This window comes from Salvelinus fontinalis, chromosome 40, assembly GCF_029448725.1.
Source record: "Salvelinus fontinalis isolate EN_2023a chromosome 40, ASM2944872v1, whole genome shotgun sequence".
Classification (NCBI taxonomy): Eukaryota; Metazoa; Chordata; class Actinopteri; order Salmoniformes; family Salmonidae; genus Salvelinus; species Salvelinus fontinalis.
In genome coordinates, this window is record NC_074704.1 from 23,187,544 (window position 1) to 23,206,468 (window position 18,925).

An 18,925-nucleotide genomic window follows, 5' to 3' on the forward strand; every position below is an offset into this window, starting at 1 on the left:
CTAATAAAGTGAAGTGCATTCGATACAGGCAGATGGTGTTCCTAAGCAACAGACAAAGCCTTCCGCTGACACATTAGAGACGGTTATTAGCTCGCCCCTGACAAATTGGTTTGTTTTCACCGTCTTTTTATACTCCATCTTAAAATTACTTCTTCGCTCTCCCTGCCTTCTCCTGCTGTTATGGGGAAGGTGTGGCGGCTGATCAAAAGACGCGTTGGGGCGGGTTTGAGATGTGTCATGTAGCTACAGTACGTGGGTGTCTGGGTCGTTTTAAGGCCCCGTTGTCATTCTGTTAACTTTATGAGCTCGTTAAAACAAAACTGCTTGGTAAATGCATACAATTTGCATGTAGCCTAAGCCGTTTAAACACGCAGTTTGCTGTTGCATTGCTCACTTATTCCTGGCTATACAGCGCCTTGTATGAAGTAGTTATCGCACCAGTGTATGATATGTTTGCTGTATATGCTACATTAGCTGTGTATTCCATGTTATGTGGGTATACAGCTCAACGTATCAAGTCATTGTAGCACCAGTGTATACTATGTTAGCCATGTATTTCACCTTATCTATGTGCTACGTTAGCGGTGTATGCTATTTTATCCGTGTATGCTACGTTACCTGTGTATTCTTATTATGTTAGCAGTTAGCAATCCAAGCACCAGTATATGCTGCAACATTAAATCAAACTTTAATTTGTTACATGCGTCAAATACAACAAGTCTAGACTAACATGAAATGCTAAATTACAAGCCCTTAACCAACAGTGCAGTTCAAAAAGAGTTAAGAAAATATTCGCCATGTCTGCTCTGTACGCAATTAGCAAACAAAGCACAAGTACAGTATATGCTGCTACATTAGCCATATTTGCTACATAAGCAGTAAGCAAACCAAGCACAACTGTATTCTACGTTAACTGTGTATGCTACGTCAGTGGTTAGCCACTCACCTGGCTCCAGGTCCAGCTGGCAGAGGTACTGGGAGGTGCTGAGGGTGACCACCACCACGCGGTGCCTGAGGATGTCCTCCCTCTCAGGCATCTGGAAGGTGTACTGTGTGTTAGAGATCAAACAGTACTGCTGCACCAACGGGTGGACAGTCTTCACCCAACGGTTCCTGAAGTATACCCTGGGGGGGCAGAGAAAGAAGACACAGCGGGATGGTTAATTCCAGACAAACTGGGCTGACAAAATCAAAAAGCAGCAGATACATATTAACATTGAGAAGTATCCATTGACTGGTTTTATGATTGGGGTCATTTATTTTACATTTCAATTGCTGAACTTGCAATTGACAAGTAGCGACACAAATTAGCAACATCTCGACTTTTCATACATTTAGCAACTGTCCTGACATTTTCATAACACTCCATTGGTTGTATCTTGTCTCATTCCTTATGGGGTTTTGTGCCACGACAGGATTTAAGCTGACCTAAAGAACTGTCTGTGTATCGCCTTCAGCATGTACACTTATGGCCTTCTCACTTGGCTAAGCACACAAAGCCTCAGGAGAAATTGGCTGATAGCCCAATTACGTGGCGATTATAGTGGGATTCCCAACACGGCCCTTGGTATCAGGCCATCAGTCAAGTGTAACAAGTCATTTGTTCCCCCTGCAGGCCCTTCACTGCAACATGGGGTCTGGCTAGAAATCAGGGATACATTTTATTTTGTTGGGGGGGGGGGTGGATTACAGTTACTGTGCTTAGAAGTCACTGAAGCAGCAGTCGAGGGAAGGAGATGGAGTGTAGGCGAGAAAGGGAGGAACGTAGGAGTCTCCATGTCAGAGCTGCTGTGTTGTGAGGCTGGGACACATCTCCTCAGAGAGATCCGAGGTCTGCCGAGCTCACTGCCATAAGGCAGCCTCTGTTCCGTTCCACCTCTAACCTCAATGACGTGGATGGATCAATCCGACCCAGTCGTACTTCTGCATCTGCATTGCTTGCTGTTTGGGGTTTTAGGCTGGGTTTCTGTATAGCACTTTGAGACATCTGCTGATGTAAAAATAGCTTTATTAAATACATTTGATTGAGCGATCATTGGTTTTGACTGCGATTCCATGCAGTTGATACAACTATGAGCGGATTTGAGTTTGTTGATGCCTCAGGCTACAGCCAGCAGGGAGAACTGAACGCCTGAAAGCACACTGTTCACAAGAGGTGGGGATTGATTTCAGGCGGCAGACATGTTCCTTTAAATATGTTGTAAGCAATGAATTCTCAAGGTTGGGTACTGTAACGGGGAAAAAAATAATAATATCTTGGAATAAATCTTATGAGGGTCTCGGTGTTCTGAAGAGGTGCTGCAAACCCCTCGTAGAGCGTGTCTACAGACCCTTACCTGAGAGGTCTTGCATGCGCGTTGCCCGCTTCTACGTATGGATGAAGGTAGTCCTTTATGTACAGGTCAGCTGCACTGTTGGAATGGGTGCAAATGAGGACCCTGCGAAAGAAAGGGGATAAATGTGTCAGCAATTAAGAGATCTTTAACAAATAAATAAGGCCAGGAGATTTTGTTGACCATGTGATCTGACCAAGGAAAAACTCCAGGCCATGACAATAAAGACAAGTAGGTATGTCGGAGAAACACTGACTAGAAGTGCTAGAACTCCTACTGTTTCTACTTTCAGGCCATACTGACAATTCTAGGACCTTCATTTTGAAGTGAACATGTTAACACGTCCCTTAAACAGCGCTGCAGGAACGTTGTGCACTTGACCGTGGACTTTAAGTTCCTATTTCTCAGAAAGTTAACATGATGATGAATAACCGTCTATAGGGGTCAATCACCCTCCTTGTATCGGCTTTTAAAACATCCATAATTCATTCCCACCATTTAATATTTAACATAGTCAGTTGGAAAGTTTCAGATGAATATTGCATTCCAACACATTTTTCAGAACATATTTTTTTTAATTATGTATGAAGGCTTTATAAAATTAAAACGTATCTTATGTTCAAGGCCAAATGCCACAATGTATTCCACGATTAAAAAAAATAAAAACATTGTCGTTTCTTATTTCCTGCCAGCGCCTCGCAGTACTAACAAGAGAATGTGAATCTTCAGGCCATTTTGCATTCTATTACATCATGGCATTCTGTTGGAAGTGAGATAACAGGCCGTTATAATGACATTCCAATTGAACACGTGATTAACTTGAATGTGTTAAGTTCATGTTTTAAGTATCCCTATATTTCTGTTATTACGGGGCTATCACTCAGTCAAGAGTACGCCTGCGCAGGGAGTCTAGTGGTCGATGGACTTAGCCTAGAGTGTAATGGCTACCTTTGAGTGTGTTCATACGGTATAGTAAACTTTGTTAAACTGGAACCTTGTCGTTGTGTCATTTCGAGTTAACCATCCAAACACAATCAACCAACCAATCGCTGCCTCAATCCCAATCGACGGACATTCCCATAACCCACACACATCCCCCAATTGCTTTCAGTGACACATTCTGATCGGAAGATACACCCAAACTTGACAATGTCACCCTGAGTGTTTTCTTAACTAAATGTCAACTCCAAGGAAGCTGGTAGCCCCCGGGAGCAGCAGTAACCTTGCCCTTTCGCCCTTTGCCCTTTTAGAGCGACCTATCTGGACATAGCGGAGTTGCTGTGTGGTGCCCGACTCACCTGCTGTCGTCCTGCCTGAGGATGTGCTTGACGGCCTGTGCCAGGGTGAAGGTCTTGCCCGTGCCGTAGGGCCCGATGATGAGCACAGGGGGCAGGGGGATGGTGAGAGGCGTGGTGATGGCCAGGATGGCCTCCTTCTGCTTGGCGTTGAGACGCGGGTCCAGCTGCTCGTCCCACTGCCTGCAGGGTGGCAGAGAGAGGGGATGAGATAGGGGAGGAAGAAGGGCGATGAGTTTCACATGGAAACTAATTTGATTAGTCGGCTGGCTGGCGAACAGGCAGCATCGCTCATGGGTTCCCTGACACGAGGGGACATTGGTCCCCTCACACACATTTACACACCAAACCCCACTAACACACCCTCTTAAGTGTGATAAACCGTGGGCCAGTCTCCCAGTCCACTAGCATCTCGGTCCTCATTAGAAAGCACTGGCCCAGTGGAGTTGAACAGCCCGCCCGGTCGATTGTATACAGGCCCAGCCTTGCTAAAGGCAGCTGTAAGCACCGTGAAGGGGCTGGGAATAGGTAGAGGCAGAGGGACGGGTTCAGGGATCAGTGGGGATGAATGGAGAGCCGGGTCAGGGTTTAACACTGAGCTGGGCTGCTACACCCACAGAGTAATGAGGTCTGAGGGATGAGGAGGGTTGAGGTCTTGGAATGGCTGATCGAAAGCACTGTGTATGGGTGGTGAAACAAAGCAGACACACACAGGGTGCACAGCTGGTCTGAGAAACTCAGACACGGGAGACAAGTGCATTGGCGCTGGCCAATTAGCTTATTCATGACCAATCAACATGGCAGTCAATAGTCACCATGCAGTCAGGCAAGGCAGGGGCTTTGTTAGGCCTACATAACAAGCAATATAACCTACTTATTCTAAACAGGCAACACTTTCCATAAATTTAAAAAACATTTTTAACACTACTCTCATACCACTATTCTCATACCATTATCTTAATGAGGTGAAGCATACGTGGACCCATAGTATTTAGGGACTTTATCCAAAGCTTGTTACTGCCATATGGAGCTAGTTAAGGTGGTGATTGTACTAATAACCATTGTCAATTTAGTAAGTGTTCCCCCTTTAAGCATTTAAATTATGGCCACCACTGCAAAACACATATATAAACGCAGGAATTAGAATCTGACTTGATCTTTCAGTAGCAAAAGCTTTAGCGCATTAAATATTTAAATCAAAGCCTATATACAGTGGTAATCATATTCAGGAAACCAGATAGTTATTTGGAAGCAAGAGATTAGTCTTGAGATGGTTGACTCTTGGGTTCGTGTCAATTAAGATTACTCTGTGGCCCTGCAACATTTGTCCATCTTTAGAAGAGATATCTAAAGCCGGGAGAACTAACAGCTTTTCAAAATGTCCGCCTAGTCAGCGAGGACAGCTAGTCTCGGGCACCTTCCTCAACTTCATTTCGTTGTGAAAGTATTAGCAAACCTAATTTACCATGCATGTTTTAGGGAGACTACTATACTTAACCTAAAAGAAGTATGCAAGCTAGAATAACATTTTACACACACACACGTAGGTTATTGCATAATCTTTCTTGAAATAAAAATTGGCTTCTGACAAAATTAATGTCAAAACCTCACATGGATCGATGAGGGTGAGTAAGGGGCCTGTTGGGCAGATTATGACAAGCAATGGCTGTTCTGAACCTGTTTGCACACCATGGAACAGGGATTGGAGGAGCTATGGCAGGCAAATTCAAATCTGGATCTCGAAGCCAGTTCCACTCCTGATTTTCATTATTTTCCTCAAGGACTGATTTAGACCTGGGACACCAGGCGGTTACAATTAATTATCAGGTAGAACAGAAGACCAGCAGACCTCCAGGCTTAGATTGAAATACTCCTGGTCTCCAGGGGATGGTGGGGGTGTGTGTGTGTACCTGTTGGGGCTCCAGGGGATGGTGGGGGTGTGTGTGTGTACCTGTTGGGGCTCCAGGGGATGGTGGGTGTGTGTGTGTGTGTGTACCTGTTGGGGCTCCAGGGGATGGTGTGTGTGTGTACCTGTTGGGGCTCCAGGGGATGGTGGGGGTGTGTGTGTGTACCTGTTGGGGCTCCAGGGGATGGTGGGTGTGTGTGTGTGTGTACCTGTTGGGGCTCCAGGGGATGGTGGGTGTGTGTGTGTGTACCTGTTGGGGCTCCAGGGGATGGTGGGGGTGTGTGTGCGTACCTGTTGGGGCTCCAGGGGATGGTGGGTGTGTGTGTGTGTACCTGTTGGGGCTCCAGGGGATGGTGGGGGTGTGTGTGTGTACCTGTTGGGGCTCCAGGGGATGGTGGGGGTGTGTGTGTGTACCTGTTGGGGCTCCAGGGGATGGTGGGGGTGTGTGTGTGTACCTGTTGGGGCTCCAGGGGATGGTGGGGGTAAGGCTGGCGTCTGGGAACAGGATACCGTTGTCTTTGATGCGGTCCAGAGCATAGTGCATCTCACACAGGGGCAGGCGGTTCAACTGAAACTGCAGCTCCACCTGGGGCAGAGGGGAACACAGGAGTGGTCAATCATGGACAGTTGGGTAACTTATTTAGGTCACTCAAACCAAGTGTTTTGAGACTAAATAAAGATGCAGTTTAGAGAGGTTCAGCTGGAAACAATTGGCTCTAAACAACTACATAACTGACATATTACTCAATGGCCTATCAACGCAATGCTAAGATGGTTGTCACAAATTCAAAGTGCCCGTCTCCCTCGCTCCTTTTTATGGACCAGGGGCAACCATTTACAGGGCCCTATAAAAATATTTTGTTTTTCCCTGTTTTTCCTCTCTCCAGGTTCTCACTCTCAAAATCACACTGTTTTAATAGAAAATGGTTGAAGTCTACAACAATACTTAAACCACATCAGGATACCATTTTTGAGGTCTGGGATTTTTCCCCCTTTTTTGTTGGTGTAGTCACCCTTTAATTCCAGCGTGCCCCTTAGAATAGGCTGTTTAGATATATTTTTGTAGTGCACATGTGATGGTAGAGTTTGCAAAACAAATAACCACTGGATTGATGCAACTAACCATGATATTCTGTCAGGTAAGCATAGGCTACTTCGTGTAGTTAACATTTAATTGAGGTTCTTGGGAAAGCCTTTCAATCTACCGGAAGACTTTTCATTACACTCATCGCTAACGGCTACATATAGTGGTAGACGCGCACACACAGACGGGGAATTCATTGGCTCTTCACAAAGTTGCAGGACATGCGAATCACTGATGCATTCTGTTCATGTCTTATGTGCGACAACAAAAAAACCTGTGCAAATTAACTAACTTAATACTTTTAGTTGATTCCCTACTAAGTTCAATTCGTTTTTGAATATTGTTGATTTCCATTTTAATGTCTGGATTCTGTGATTCCTTCCGTGTTGTCAACATCGCGGATTGTTTACAGGCAGTTACAATTTTATTCCATTGCGCACCTAGAAAGACGCTGGGATTGTTTTTGTAGCGCGGGTAGAATTAACTAAACAAATACTCACTGGATGAATGCAGATAATCATGTCATTCTGCCAGGTAAGCATAGGCTACTTTGTACTTAACATTTAATTAAACAAGTTTTGGAGAAAGCCTTTCCGTCTACCAGATTTTTCATTAGCATCATAGCCATCAGCTACACAAAGTGATAGCTGCGCGCACCGCATATACACGTTAAATAATTCTGTAATATAGTATAATACTGTTAAAATGTCTAGATTCCGTGATTCCAACCCTACATTTGTTCATTATCTGGGGGGTCAGTCTGCTTGACACTGGAAATCATGGCTCTTCGTTTAACTGGGGGCACGTTATCTCCCTGACAAACTTCTGTTTTATTTCATAATAGCATGGGTTTCCACCGGGTGGCTAGATAGCTAGCTTTAAATTACACCGTCGACACGGGCCCTGTCCTAATCACTTAGCTAGACATGAGCTGCTAACAGGTACAGAGGCCAGCAGTAAAGTGTGGAGAAAGAGGGATAATGAAGGAAAGCGAGAAGGGGGAGTAAGATAAAGTAAATAAAACATTGAGGGAAGAGAAATTCAAAATGGCAAGATGATAATGACAGAAAGTCACGAAGTCACGTGCAACCAAGCCGCACACTCCAAAACACGACGGACAGATTATATTCCCTGCAACAGGCTTGTTTGGATAATTTCTCATGTCCGGGCCTCGCGTTCCCCTGCCAGCCCATCATTCACATCGGTGGGTAAGAACAGCCGTTAGCCGCCACTGGGCAAAGTAATTGGGATTTCTCGACGCGCTGGCAGAGTGCAATTTTCCCTGGAGCGCCAGCCTTACCGTCGACGCGCTAACCTTTGTGAAGTGGCAATCGATACGGGGACCTTTCACCCTGAGAGTTTGCTTTCGCTAAAGCATCAGACGTTGGAGAGGTGACCCTTTCATTAAAGATTTCTCAGCTCTCAAATGGCAGAGGACACAGTGGAATGGGAGATTGAAAAAAACAAAAAGAAGGATGGGGCGGTGGGCCTTTAAGGGATTTAAACCGTTCCCCTGACTCAGAATAGTTTCTATGCCATCACTTCTGTCCGTGGTGACATGGGACATAAACAAGCTTTTCGAGGCTGATGCCACTTCAAGGGAGATGTCCTTGTGACTCAAAAGCATTAGACCTCACCCATGGTGCGATTATGTGTTGTATTGAATGAACTACAGGGAACATATCCAACATCCTCCATATTGGACATTGGATCTGTTCATCCAATAACCTACCCACAAAAATATTTAGAAAAACGCCTATTGTGGCAGCTGTCATGTTTTCAATCTCAGTTGAAAAGAAATGATCTATTCTAACCAATCAACTCTTCTGTATCAACTTGTTGCTAGGTCAATCACACAGTGTTACACAACGATGTATTTGGTCCATACCTGCAGTTCCCTATCAGGTATCAACCCCAGCTCCTCGCAGCAGTCCTTGCATATCCGCAGGAAGATGTAGTCCTTGGTCTTCTCTTCGATGCAGGCCTCGTAGACCCGCTCCTTGACCCCAGGGGGCTGGCTGCACCACTCCTGGCGGGCCAGGGGCAACAGCAAGACAGAGTTCACCTTGGTCATGACAAGTCGGCCCGCCAGCGTGTCCTCCGACAGCGTCTCAGTCAGCTTGAAGCGGGCGAAGAGCTGTCCATTCTGGGCGTACTTGGCGCCACCCGAGATGCCCGTCAGCATGAAGCTGGTGACCAGCTGGAGGTTGACTTTGATGTTGAATCTGGTGGGAGAGGAGAGTTAGCGTCATTAGCCAGAAATTAGTAGAGGAACGGGAGCATTAGCATTGTTAGAAAATGTGACAGAGGAAAGGCGGGAGTTGGGGAGAGTAGGCCTGAGCGAAGTCAGCCAGAAATTGACATTAGTATTAGGCCTAATTTAAGTGGAAATAGACATTAGCATTGTTAGCCAGTGCTGAGGCAACTTTGATGTTGAACTTGGGAGGGGAGAGGGTAGGACAGTGGCAAAGATAGCTAACAATGAAATGGGACTGGAGTCATTGCAAAATATGCACCATGTTTAACTGGATTAAGGTTGAATCACTGTAACCTCTTTACTTCCTGAAATTTGACCTTTTCACATTCTGTTAATTTATATGCAAACAGTGATTGTTGTGATCCACAGTGGTTTACATGGCAAATGTTTTGCCCGGAGGCATTCACATAGACAGCTGTTAGTGGTAAAAATATGTTTGTGTTGGGTAAAAGAATCGGTTTGTTTGGCATGGAAATCTACCAATTGCTATTTCAGCAGAGTGGCAAAACTGACTTGGACCATATGTTTGTCAGCTGTGGGAGTCCCTTAGGTAAGCTAGGGACCTTAACAATTAGACAGCATTGCAGATTGATCGTTGAATGATCATTTGTTTGGAAAGGAAAAAAGACACACGTTGTGTCAAGTGTGGTTCATGGACAGCGAAAATAATTATCTGATCAATCTCTTATCAAGACAGCAATACTGTGAAGGGTATTTGACAGGAACATTAGACTATTTTAGTATTACTACAATATTAATTTTTGTATTATATATCCTAATATTGTGTATTAATTATATTATATAAACTATTACATAGTCTGTATTGAATCAGATGAGCATGCATGCAAAGCCAGAAATTCACAGGTCCTTGAACGCCCCATGAAGCCATACTTCCCGGACATAGATTAAGTCCTGGACATAAAATAACTTTAAAATGGAGAATCTCCATAGAAAATGTCTCAGCTTAATCTGTTTCCCGGGAAACCGGCCCTCAATGGCAAATTGAGAGGAATCCATTCCACAGCCCCAGGCAAATGACAATAACAGTGATGAGGGGGAACAGTGAAGGAGTGGGGGAGAGCAACCCCTGGTTCCTTCCACTGGGTTGACTGAGCGAAGGCTTGGGGGGCCTTTGATTAGGTCTTAATCAGGGTTGGATTGCTGTGATAACCTGGTCTCCTTCTCACCTTCCACTGAGGACAGCAGCAGGTGTCGAATTACAGGGCGGGGGGGGGGGGGTTGGGGAGGCGCCTTAGTTTATACACAAGAAATTCCTTCTATTCTAAAACAAAATATCCTGGTCTGGGGAAATCTCTGGGGATGCCGAGGAGATATGCATAATCAAAAGGGCTTTAGATGTGTGCCTGGCCACGTGTGTAATGTACACACACCCTTTTACTGTGGAAGATCGACTCTGACACCTTGTGGTGGGCCAGTCTCAATCCAGACTGTCGCTCCGTACTGTCTACACACTACTTTAAACATTACACTAAAATGTATATTCACAGGTATCAAGATGTGTGACTGACTATAACTAAATAAAAGGAGCACTAAAGGACCAACCCGTCTGAGAAAAGACTCAAAATCAGTACATACTCTTTACAATTAAAAGACAATTATCACTAGCAATGGAAGTGCTATTTAAAAAGTGTATTTTTAGCAATGCAACCCATTGTCAATGGTTGAAGGTTTTCAGGATAGGACTGAGTGGAAACAGACTACAACAACAAAGAGGCTCTCACTCACTTGCTGACTTCTTTGTACTGGGCGATCTCCTCGATGTAGAGCAGGTCGTGCAGGCGGGCCTGGTAGTTGTCCCGGGTCAGGGTCTTGTCCAGGACCGACTGGGTGAAGAGCTGGTCGGCCGACAGGGGGATCTGGTAGCGGGCCAGCAGGCTGCGGTCCAGGTCAACCGTCTCGTTAGGGCTGAACTCCACGATAGTCTTGCAGGACGGGTCCCAGCGCTTGGCCGTCATCAGGAGCTGCTGCCTGGCTTGCATTAGGTGCTCCAGGTCTGTAGAGCAAGATGGGAGGGTTTGTGAAAACCACACCTTCCATCGTTAATATTGACACTTGAGCATGAGGGTAATTGAGACGGCAGGTAGCCTAGTGATTAGAGAGTTGGGCCAGTAACCGAAAGGTTGCTGGATCGAATCCCCGAGCTGACAAGGTAAAAATCTGTTGTTCTGCCCCTGAACAAGGGCAGTTGACCCACTGTTCCTAGGCCGTCATTGTAACTAAGAATTTGTTCTTAACTGACTTGCCTAGATAAATAAAAAGGTACAAAAATAAAATATTGGCCTGCTCTTGAGTGTTTTTGATGGCTCAGCTGGTAAGACCAGGGTTGTGCGTTGGATTCCCGCATGGGCCATATATACATTTTACTGTAAATCAGAGGGGGTTTTGTGTAAGGCTAGACAGAATCTGCAGGTTCTTACTCATAGAGACCTATATAATCCTGATATTATTATTCCAATCCTATAGAATCTTATCAAATCGCTTTCATGCATTTGTCTGTAAACATAATAAGGGCTAACAGTGTTATGAATTTGACGTTTTGATTCCACAAGTATTACTTTATTTCAAATCCTCTTCCAGCTTAGGAAGAGGAGCTTAGGAAAATTCTGCCCACGCAGATTCACCTGGCCCAAATCATGGGGAATATTGGCTTGCTACTAAAGCTATGAGGACTGGCCAGTACACAGATAATATATATATATATATTTGTTTACATAACCAAAAGGATAAAAAGAACAATGAACATTGCATTTGCACGTCTGAAATAGTGAGTGAAAGAAGTCTAAAGTAAGTCTGTAGCGTCATACCCAAGAAGACTTGAGGCTGTAATCGCAGCCAAAGGTGCTTCAACAAAGTACTGAGTAAAGGGTCTGAATACTTATTTCTAAAAACCTGTTTTTGCTTTGTCATTAAGGGGTATTGTGTGTAGACTGATAAAAATAAAAATACATGTTTTAAATCAATTTTATAGTAAGGCTGTAACGTAACAAAATGTAGAAAAAGTCAAAGGGTCTGAATACTTTCCAAATGAACGGTATATGGCCGTATCACCCAGGTTGGTGCTACACATTGTGGTGGATAGGGTGAGTTCAGTTGCCTCCTATTACATTGCTAAGCACTTTGAGGCCTTGTAAGGAATGTCACTCATGCAACCCATTATCAATATAACCCAACTTCTATTTTCCTAATCATTTTAGTTTTGGTTTTATTGTTGTGTTAAAAACTTGGACTACTGAGGGAGGGTGGGAGGTTATATGTTATAACTGAAAATGTCAATATCTCACAAATGTTTATTATTATTATTATTATTATTATTTTTTTTTAAACCTTCTATGGAGGCGGCATCCACCATGATGCGCTGCATCAGCACGGGCTCCGAGCCAAAGTCGAAGACGATGGTCTGGCGGAAGGTGCCGAAGATCTCGGTGCTGAAGCCCACCACCACCGTGTAGACGCAGTGGTCCATGCCGTTGTCGGCCGCCAGCGCCTCCTCGCCCGCCGTCCACTCCTGGCAGCCCTCGGCCGCCGCCTGCAGCCGCTGGGCGCCGGCATCGCCAACCGACACGGCCGTGATGGAGAAGTGGGGCCGGTGGGCGTCGTAGAGCAGGGCGATGCGGTACAGCTTCCTCACAGGCTGAGGGGGAGGGGCAGAAAGTGTGTAATCAGAGATAAAGGCTACTTTGCGTCACATGTGAGTGCTCTTTGGAAGCACTGTCAGTCAGTTACAGTCTAAGAGTATATCAATGGGTATATGAAAAAGTTGGCTTTTGAGAGTGAATGTTCAGACGCATAAGTACATGGTCTCCTGCTGTGGTGCTGGGAATGGGGGGGGGGATAAAAAATAAATACTTCTGTCAATGATACAATTTTCTCCAACACACGACCTCTGCACAATTATTTTATGTGTTATGATAATGTCTTGATAAAGGTCGACGTGACCAAAACGCCGGCAAAATCAACATGCAGAGCTTTCCTGTGCGTGGGAGCAGTCTTTATCAAAGTTGCTTATACTGATATGGCCGTGTACGGCCTACAGATAACAGCCAGATGTTGATTTCAAATCAAAATCTACATGTGGTGCTATTGGAAATATATTTATTTGAAACCATTGGTTGCATCTCAAACAGCACTCTATTCCCTATATACTGCCTTTGGCCAAAAACCCTATGGGTCCTAGTCAAAAGTAGTGCACTATATAGAGAATAGGGTGCCATGTATAAGAAATAGGGTGGTATCTGGTGTGCTGACATTGAGTGAGACAGAGCCCCTGTTACCTTGCAGAACAGGGAGAAGGTCCAGGAGTGAGCTGATTTCTTGGTGGTGACAGTCACGGAGAGGTTGGAGCTGTGTTCCACGTTGACGCCGTCCAAATAGTCACTCAGCTACGGCAGGAACAGATCACAAGACCATTAATGCCAAGTTAAGGAGTGTTGAACAAAATAAAAGCCTGGCTAAAATGAGTACATAACAGCTAATATAATGTACATTTTAAAAGGGCAGTTTATTTGAGATAAGTAGACAAAATGAGAGTCAACGAGTCTAAAAATCTATATATACTGAAAGTACAGCAGCACTGCATCTACACCTGTATCAGCCTCAAGGGCTCTGTCCCAATACAAGCATCTTTACTTCCTCCCCTCCTTGAAGTCCTAATCCCTGATCTGACCACCTCTCAATTTGGGTTAGATCAGTGATTATTTCAAGGAAGGGAGGAAGGGAGCTCGTGTTAACGCATTTGAAGACCCAAGCAAACAGCTTCTCGGCTTATCCTCCACTCGTTAAAATACGTGATTACTTCCAGTAAGGGAGGGTGTATTTTAACAATAGTCTATTAAGGCCATAGATAAGTGACTAGACTAGGGTTAACTCACCACTTTCTCAGGGGAGAGAGAGTTCATCCACTTCTCGATGAGCGCCTCCATGTAGTTCTCGGTGAAGTGCTTGCTCTCCTGCTGCTGCTTGAGGCGGATGAGGCGCGAGGCGTAGCGCTTCTGCCACTCCATCAGCTCCTCCTGGGAGTGGGCCGACGTGCACTGGGCACCGTAGCGACACAGGCCCTGCTCCATGAACCTGGAGGAGCATGACGAGGACAACAGGACATTCAACCAGGTGGCGTCAACTTGTTACGTGGTTTTCATTTCCAATAGTGTCCGGGAAACCAACCCCCAAGAACCAAAAGCCAAAGGGCCTCACCCTCTGAACCAACACTGAAAAACTGTGTCAGCTAGGTAACAAGAGTTAATAAATGTTTATTGCTTGTAAAGCAAGCCCATGTTAGCAGCAGGTGTAGGCCACTCAATGTACAAATGTGAGAAAGTGATTGCATACATCATGCCAATTACTTGTTAAACTAGTCTTGTAATATATGTTATATGAACTATGGTCTTCCGCCACAACAGTCAGCAACGCATGATAGCATTACCTTTTACACAGCGTGTACTCCTCACTGCTGGTAACTCCTCTAGGCGGGGGGCGAAAGTGCCATCCATCCCGTACTTTTGACCACAAAGACATAACGGCATCAACAAAACATCCCGCTCACACAGTAAATAAGCACCTACATATGGACTTTGAATCAAACTTTTGAGACTTGAGTCAAAGTGAAAATGAAATTCAATTCTAAAGGCTTGGTCTTTCGATATCCTGCGACCAGGCGTTAAATAAGAGCTTTCCTTTTCGAAGCAAGTCTGAGCATTGAGCCTGACTGTGTGTTGAGCACAAGCTGTGAAATCCAATTGACATATATAAAGGCATCCAAATATATATTTTTTCCCGCATGAGGACGACTTGCTCACCTTCCTCGTTGTCGTCTGTATATTCTGTAGCCATTTCGCCACGAATGGCCTGTGAGAGAAAGTATTGTATTCATAAGACAATAACATTTAATGTCCACTCAAACAATTAGTTGACCTTGAGTACTGCAACAGGTGATAAATCTGCAGTGTCATTCACTTTTAAATATAATCAATACTCATAGGCAAGACCACCTCACACTTACTTCAATTTCTGAGAGAAGCATTTTTAATCTAGTTAAGTCCTTTGTGACGATGCCGTTCTGAAGAAGAGGAGAAGGTACAGGAAATACATTACAACACATACAATATCAGCAAGCATATCCAAAAGGATTTTAGACTATGTCAATTAAAGAGACTTCGCACAGTCACTGACCAATACAAAATATTCTTCGATACATAAATTCTCTGAATAACACATTTGTTCATCTCAAAACCATTCACAGGCTGGTCAAAATGGTTATGTGGATGCCGCTTATGATTCTTATACTTGATGCAGCAGCATGTTTGTTGCTCCCTGGTTCTAGTCAACTTGAGAACAAATAACTGGTTTCAAATCTATGCTTTTTGGTTGCCAGATAAGACACCAGAGTGTTCAGGCATCGCGTTTCACTGTTGAACGTTATCTGCTGTTGGGAGTTTAATTAAGGGACAGTATCCTCGTGTGAGAATCAAGCTTGTTTCCTGACACCAGAACAGGGCATCACACACTTAAAATAAATCACAAAATTGAAACGGTCACTGCCTGTTAATCTAAAAAGGTATTGATATTTTAGGAATGACTTTTTTTCAAGTCAATTGAGATATGCAACACTAATATTTAGCTATTTTCTGACATTTACCCTCATGTAAAGAGGCTGGAAAATAACATAGCTACAAACCCTTAAAAGCATATCGATTCAACAGTCAACATGAACACTTCCTCTGTGCTGAGAGAACCTGCTTCATAAAAAACCCAGAGGACATTTCCTGGAAAAGTCAAAGGAACCAAATGTTCCAGCTGCTCTCAGAGCTAAATGGCTGTGTTTGTCTCCATAGATCAGTTATAGGAGGTGAAGGAAAAAGGAGGAAAAGGCAGAAGGAGAAAGAGGGGGAGGTGGAAAGGGGAAGGTGGAAAAGGAGGAGGTGGAAGAGGAGAAAAAGGTGTGGGGGAAAATAACAGAGGGAGAAAGAGGAGGTGGTGAACTAGGAGGGTGAAAAAGATGGTGTAGGTGTTGAAGAGGCAGGGTTAACAGTGAAGTAAGGCCGGGAGCAAGTGTTACCAGAGGCTCCCCAAACAGGGACTTGGAGAGGAGGCCAGCCACTTCGTGCAGGCTGCCGTCCAGCAGCATGCAGCGCAGGCTGGCCTGAAACGACCCGTCTCCCTTGGCCAGCTCCTCGGCCAGAACTACAATAAACACACACAGGACGACAGGGAACGTTACTGTGCATGATCGCACCGCACTACATTGCATGGAACGTGTGTTCACTCCCATCACATCGAACTGCACTCTCTCCACCCAAGTCACATGACATGGGCATAGCTGCAGGACTGAGGCAGGCATGGTGTGGTAAAGTCCTGCGACACAGGGCTATGACCACCAATGTTATTCTAACTGCTTGTCTTGACATGGGCATAGCTAGCTACTGAAGCAGGCGTGCAGAAGTCCCGCTCCACGCGGCTACGACAGCTGATGCTATGCAAACCACTTGTCGTGTAAGTTTTCACTAACTTGAGCCTGAACGCTGCGTAGCCTAGCGCTGACATTTACCCAAACTGTTAACCTGTTTCTAACCCTAACATTTGTTTAGCATATCATCATGTCTAGAATGATTTTAATAGCAATGAAACTATCCGAGATGACTAATTGCAAATAAAAACTTAAGGTCTGTTGAGTAGGACTGTGTTATACTTATAGAGTTGGATAGAGGGCGTCTTTGCCGCAATCGCTCTGGGCAAATTCCAATCAGGGCTATATCCATTTTAAATATTTTTGTTATGTAGTTACATATCAGGCTATTATTTGACGATATCGTATCGTTTTAACAATATTTCAATACAAACTTTTGCGCTAGTAGGCTGTACCTGCACCAAAACGCCAGTATTTTTCCTTCATAGCTTGTTTTCTATCTTGTTTTAATAGGGAGCCAATTTGTTTTCAGCACTTTTATTTCCCTAACGGATCAAAACTCGTTTTCTCATGCTCTCTCGTCTCTCTGCAGCTGACATAGGCTTAGCAATATATTTGGAACATCGACTCGCAATAAAATCATTGTATTCAAATCGCAATACATACAGAATCAAAATACATATCATATCGGCACCTAAGTATTGTGATAACATCGTATCGTGAGGTCCTTAGCGATTCCCAACCCTGATTTTAAAGTAGTCAATGTCATCTTCTACAAGTTTTAAAATGGTGAAAGCACTCCATGGCACTGCCCATGCAAAAACAGGCTTTATGGCAAGTGCATCCTCTATCCAAGTCTATAGTTGGTATATGACTGTAACCTGGGGATGGGACTTCAATACAATGGGTTATGTCCTCACTATGATAAGTACTCCACCAACTCACCATGTTTGCAGTCTTCATCTGCTTGATCATAGTTTTTCTGGTGGTAGAAAGAAAACAAGTAAACAGAAAGTCAAAGCAGCAGAATGACTGTCCTCATAAAGGTGGGTTTTATATGACAGAGGTCCTGACTGAGTCTTAGATAAGTGCCCAGAACTGATATCTTTGTTACTCAGAGCAGAGTCACTCGCAATATAATTATAGTACTTAAGCAGTCTCTATAATCGTGAGGCTTAAGTAGTGCGGTATAATTTTAGTGCTAGGAGATAACAGTGCAGTTAGCGGCAGACAAATGAAAGGAGGTGGGACCTTGGTCGTTTTATCTGGTTCTCAGAAAACAAATCCAAGTCAAGATGGGCTTATGAGACTTTACTTGAACACACTTAAATTCAAACCCATATGTGGGCCACACTGAGGGAGTGGGTACGGGTGTGGGCCGAAAGGTGTGCATCTCGGATCAGTCTGACGCCTCACCAGCTGTAGCAGGGCGGCTATCCTGTAGAGCAGGGCGCGGCTGCGGAGGGGGGTAACCGTGTCATTGGGGGGGTTAGATGCGGGGGTTCCAGGGCTGGGAGGGGCCGGGGGGCCGAGGGCCAGCAGCGCATCTGTGCAGTGGCTCACCGCCACCTCGTACTCCCGCCTGGCTAACGATCCGCTGGCTTCTTCACATGACTTCTCTGCTCTCCTGTCCGCCATGACTCAGGGACAGAATGTCTGGAGAGGGACAGAGAGAAAAAAGGCTTTAAGTTGCACCTAGATACCGATCGTGGGTCAGTTTTAGCATTTCCCCCACTATTGGTAAAGGTAAGGATTGTAAGCTGAATCTAGATCTGTACCTAGTGGAAACTTCACCCCGGAGTGAGAGACAGGGGGAGATGGGGGGGGGGGCAATACTATTTCTGTGATGGGGTACTTGGGGTAGTGGGCTGGTAGGTCTATTTGTAGACACTTGCTTTGACGGGTTGAAATATCTTGGAATCCAGCTGTGTTGGTTCATAGACCTATATTATCCTCACAGAGCTAAAAATAAGTAGTCACGTGTGGCACTACAAACCTAAGTTAGTCCTACTGGCGCCTAAGCTTGGGCGGTATACCTTATTTGGAAATAGCCATGGGATGTTTTTTTCAATACTGTTTAAACTATTTCTTAGATTTTTTATACATTAGATTATTTGCAGCTACCTTTTAAGTAAATACCTGCAGTCAACTTGTGCAATACATTAGGATATAAAGATAGCATTCTTCATTTCACCCGTCACAATTCTTCATTATGAAGCTTACCGGTAGTCCCCAGTCACATGGTGTTTGTTTACAAGCACACAACTACGAGACCAGAGCCTTGTAAATTAATCTGTAGGGCAGCAATGCGCTCGTTGGCAATCTCTATGGGATTTTACATGTACTTGTTTGAATTGCTAACCTTCGGATTACAGAGGCTCAGTTGGGTTTGAACATTTGTGTTCAGTGCGAATATTACAGAATATCCCAGGATGGCTCAAGGTCGGTATGAAGGTATGACAATCTTACGCCGTCCCAGAAAGTTTGAGATCAGAGACAAAATCCCCATGTCGTTGCCTACTTGGGGCGAGCGGTCGTCACTGACGCTCGTTTAATGAGCAGGTCAGAGATGCAATTTGAGGACTACCGATCCGGTCTTCGAGCAGTCCCATACATGCCAATATTCTCAA

General features: G+C 44.7%; 1 protein-coding gene across 1 annotated transcript in view; it reads right to left on the reverse strand.

Moving 5' to 3' along the window:
• Positions 1-18,925, reverse strand: part of LOC129839812 (probable helicase with zinc finger domain) — a 59,034-nt gene that overhangs the window by 35,752 nt on the left and 4,357 nt on the right. The window contains exons 2-16 of the mRNA XM_055907460.1: positions 17,712-17,951; positions 17,241-17,277; positions 15,948-16,072; positions 14,892-14,948; positions 14,689-14,737; positions 14,316-14,388; positions 13,765-13,963; positions 13,168-13,275; positions 12,221-12,527; positions 10,622-10,889; positions 8,507-8,843; positions 5,990-6,120; positions 3,632-3,811; positions 2,337-2,438; positions 947-1,125 (exon numbers count right to left, since the gene is read on the reverse strand). Of these exons, the coding sequence (XP_055763435.1) occupies positions 947-1,125; positions 2,337-2,438; positions 3,632-3,811; positions 5,990-6,120; positions 8,507-8,843; positions 10,622-10,889; positions 12,221-12,527; positions 13,168-13,275; positions 13,765-13,963; positions 14,316-14,388; positions 14,689-14,737; positions 14,892-14,948; positions 15,948-16,072; positions 17,241-17,277; positions 17,712-17,933 (2,374 nt within the window). The 5' untranslated portion in view covers positions 17,934-17,951. The remainder of the gene's footprint in view (positions 1-946; positions 1,126-2,336; positions 2,439-3,631; positions 3,812-5,989; positions 6,121-8,506; positions 8,844-10,621; positions 10,890-12,220; positions 12,528-13,167; positions 13,276-13,764; positions 13,964-14,315; positions 14,389-14,688; positions 14,738-14,891; positions 14,949-15,947; positions 16,073-17,240; positions 17,278-17,711; positions 17,952-18,925) is intronic.